Source organism: Poecilia latipinna, unplaced genomic scaffold, assembly GCF_001443285.1.
Source record: "Poecilia latipinna isolate Pla-1442-1.1 unplaced genomic scaffold, P_latipinna-1.0 Scaffold3373, whole genome shotgun sequence".
Taxonomy (NCBI): domain Eukaryota; kingdom Metazoa; phylum Chordata; class Actinopteri; order Cyprinodontiformes; family Poeciliidae; genus Poecilia; species Poecilia latipinna.
Window position 1 is genome coordinate 31,916 of NW_015115989.1, and position 4,298 is coordinate 36,213.

General features: G+C 37.3%; 1 protein-coding gene across 1 annotated transcript in view; it reads right to left on the bottom strand.

The window, feature by feature from the left end:
* Positions 1–1,848: 1,848 nt before the first annotated feature.
* Positions 1,849–4,298, bottom strand: part of LOC106940820 (muscarinic acetylcholine receptor M4-like) — a 10,978-nt gene continuing 8,528 nt past the window's right edge. Inside the window, exon 2 of the mRNA XM_015023649.1 lies at positions 1,849–2,878. Within this exon, the coding sequence (XP_014879135.1) occupies positions 2,633–2,878 (246 nt within the window). The 3' untranslated portion in view covers positions 1,849–2,632. The remainder of the gene's footprint in view (positions 2,879–4,298) is intronic.

A 4,298-nucleotide genomic window follows, 5' to 3' on the forward strand; every position in this document is an offset into this window, starting at 1 on the left:
CACAGCACAAGAGGAAATCCACAATGGTGAACACAGCTAAACATATCACAAACCTCAAATTGTCTAATGTAGCAGGTGGTGTATGATCCGTCTAGTTAAAGTACAAAACACCCCCAAAAACGACAGAATTAAGACTTAGCAAGTCAGAAAAGGAGTTTTAACAAATCTGTGAGCAGTATGAAATTATCTGAACCTGTAATTCAGATTTTGAAAAAGATTTTTAAACCAGAGGCAGTCCTAGCCATCAGCAGCAGCCAATAAAGACTTGTACAATCCTCCAACACTTGCTCCAATACCAGCACCAGCACCAGCAATACGTTGTTAGCTCACTGTCACAACATTATTGCCTTCTCTGCGTCTTTTCTTCAATCTTGGCAGATTCTCAGGGTGGCAATAGAAGGGGAGTGTATAAGGAATAAATAAAAACCTCTGTCCATCTATCACTGCCTGTGCCCGATTAGCTGGAGAGAGGCGAGGTTACATCCTGAACAGTTTGCCCATCCAACACAAAGCCAAATAAATAAAGATATAGACATATTATTTATCTCTTATCATGTAATGTTTAGCTACTGGGAATAATTACAGAAATGATGTCTGCACAAGTTGGGACTTTTAGATCTTCAAATATAAAGACTTAATATGTGTTGTGGCCGTTTGAATTATAAATATAATCCTTCTTAACCTTATACGGTAGGATTAAAAAAAGCTGTTCTAAACACTGTAGTTCTTCTGATGACAGAAGAAATACAATTACTTTAACTGGAGGATTGAAAAAAAATTATTTACTGAGATATTTACAATAAATCTCAAAACTAAATATTAAAAATGTATTAAAAATATTAAAAATTTATTTACTCAAAGGGGCTAATACAGCTAAACACTAATATTAGCAGGAGTGATATTTAGAAATCATTAACATATTGGTGCTAATCAGGTGGATTTAAATTAATATATTATCCATAATTAAAGAAATATTAAACACCAGAATGTCCTCTCTCTTTCCAAGTGACAAACTTATCACCATGATCAGGTAGAATATGATTCTAAGGCAGTGATATGCAGAGCTGCCTTTCTTTTCTGCCCCAGGTTCAGTCACTGATGGCCTCATTTCCAGCGTACTCCGAGACTTCCTGAAACACTTTTTCTTTTCTCCTCTTAACATTCTCATCTGTCCAGTGGGTCACATACGGAACACGGCGCTTATGCTGACTTTGTCGTGAACAGACCAGAGAAATTCCTTTATGTTACGGCTAAAACGTGTCTGGGTTACTTAATGGAAAATCTTTGGAGTTACTCATGAGAGGAGTAAGAAACCTTATAGAGAACCTTAGCTTCAGCTTCTAAACCCTCACTAAAAACATTTCTAGTGTTAATCGCTGAGCAGGACCCGACCAGACTCTATTGAAACTTACTATGGATATTTCAGTTATGTCTCAATAGTTGTTAAATCTGAAACTTATTTCTGGAGTGTGAAGCCTCTTCCTGAGTTTCCATTATAAATGTATAAATTTAAATATTCCACTAATGTCAAAGTAAAGAAAATTGCACAATTGCAGTGTTTCCATAAAATAAAAAACACAATTAAAATCACACATTAAGTTTGTTCATTAAAACATGCTGCATCATGATCCTCCAACTACTTCCTGTCTTCTTCTTCTTCATGGTTTGCTCCAGTGGCAACATACAGTTGTTGCTCATGTGACACATGTGATACGAAAAAAAGTGATTCCATTGCAGTTTTGCAAGATAAACCAATTTCAATACTGCCAAAAAAACCACCTCATCCTAGTGCTAAAATGTTTTTTTTAATCAAGAAACAAATGCGTTTTTTTGTTTTGTTTTTTTTAAAATTGGCATGTTTCTATTAAGCAAATTTATTTTTGAAATGTCATATTTGTGCAATTATATGGTCAATGGAAGCACAGCTACCTGTTTTCCCTTATTTTAAACCATCTCTTGTTTCCTTTCTGTACAAATAGCTGATTTCAGATCAACTGCAGGATCAAGAAGAACTTTTTAATGATTCTGCACCAACTTTTACCCGTCTGGGTCGATAGTTGAACTGTCACAACTCAGCCAGTGGCCAATTACCCACACAACTGCCCTCAGTACTTTGATATAATAGAGTTCACATTACATCAGAACTTGAACGCATGACTTTGTGGGGATTTTTGCTGGAGAATAATTCATCATGGGGGCAATGACAGAATATCCAAAGTGTTACATGAAAACACTCAAATCTGAACAGCGCCACTACCGCTGCTCTGTTTTAGTTTTACCTCTACAAGCTTTCATTTCCATTCTTGGTCTCCGCACTTTACACTTGTTCCTTCTTTCCCAGCCCACATTCACTTTGTCTTACTGCTGTAGCAGCTTTTCCACTCTGTGGATCCATGTAAAGGGAAGCTGGGGAGCTTTCTCGCCTGTTTGCTTTAACTTGCAGAATAAATAGATGCATATCCCCCGCCATATGCCAGAACTTGTTAAATTTCACACTTTTATGCTTCTATTCATCCAGTCTTCTTGTCACTCACCTTTATAGTGTTTCCTCTGTTCCTCCTTTGACGTGATTTACATCTCCCCCTCCCATAACCCTCCCCTCCCATCCCACCCTTTATCTTCTTCTTTCATCTCATCTCGTACCTATATTTTTATACTGGCACAGCAGCAGGTTTTTGAAAGTCTTTTTGAATGTGGCATTGCACAGTGCGTAACAAGCTGGGTTGATGGTGGAGTTGACATAACACAGCCAGTAGCCAATCGCCCACACGGTGTCAGGGACACAGGACTGACAGAAGGTGGATATCAGTACCATGACATTATACGGTGTCCATGTAATGATGAAAGCCAGGAGAATGGCAAAGATGGTCTTGGTCACCTGCAGTGAATAAGAAAAAAAGAGAGAGCAGAAGATTGGACTTAGCAAAACAGAGTAAAGGTGCAAGCAGTTCCAAATGAAAGATACCTGCTATTTTCTTTAAAAAGACACAGAGGGAACATTTTGTCTATTTGCTTTTATCTAAACATACCTGATGAAGTTAAAATCTGATTACGGTGCCTTTTGAAAATCCAGATAATGCAATGGATTTGTTAGCTAATGAGGGATAATGATGAAGAGGTGAGACAAAACATTTGAGTTACAAGTTGGATCACCTGTGGATGTGTTTCAATGCAACTCCACAAACACACCACTGCCTTGTGTGTCAACATAAAAAATGCAAAAGAAGTAGAGTATCAAGAAGGCTGAAGAAAACTGAGGCAAAAGTTTCTTGACTCCAATTTTCCACAAAGTTCACTTGTTCAAACAATTTTGTGCAAGAATGTCCAGTTATCATACAGATCATAAAGCAGACATGTCCCAGATGTGAAAAGGTTTTGGTCTGAAACGTGTGAGTCAATGCCAAAACAGCAGCTATAAACCTCATGAACAAGCTGCTGTCATAACATGGTCTGAAAGGTCACTCAGGGAGGAAGAAGCCATCTCCAAAAGACGTGGATTACAGTTTGGAAATGCACTCATGGACAAGAATGTTGAGTTTTGTAGATCTATTATGTGGTCTGGTGGCTGAAGGCAACAAAGTCAATGTTTTGGAGTGTCCATCACAAGGTCGTGACCTCAGCCTCAGAGAACATTGGTGGGCGGAGCTGAAAAGGTGTGTCTGTCAGGAATCGACCAACATTCCAACAAACTATTGCTGAAGGAAACCCAAACATTTGACCAACATCATACAGTTTAAAAGCAGGTAAATCTCAGAATTTAAAGAATTAAAAAAAAATCACTCTTTTATTATTCAGGTGTCTTGCAAGTAGAAGGTTTAATATAAAAAAGAGGGAGAGAAAAAGTCTTTTTACACAGTGAATGTAAATCTCTGGTTTCAACTGTATGTGTAAACTGCAGCTATAATAGCTTTAGGACATGATTCAGTGTTATGTGAATAAAAGCAGTGAATGCCATTACGCCCTTGCATTCAAACCAAGCATTTTCAAAGGGATTTACTTTCAACAGAGATATGAATTATTCAAGTGCAAAAAAGACATTTATTTCAAGGGATCAACCAGTGTTCTGTCTTTACATAACTACAAGTAACCTGTTTTGAATTCTATCTTTAATTGCTGTTAGAGCCTGTTGCACAGAGGCATCATTTGTTTCACAACTTTAGTTGCATCTAAATGCATAAAATGACAGTCTGATAAGAAGAAAGTGATTTTTGAGAGAGCGTAGCCAAAAACACCAGCAAAGAGTTAAACAAAACAAAACAAAACAAAAAAAACAAAAAACAAACAAACAAACAAACAAA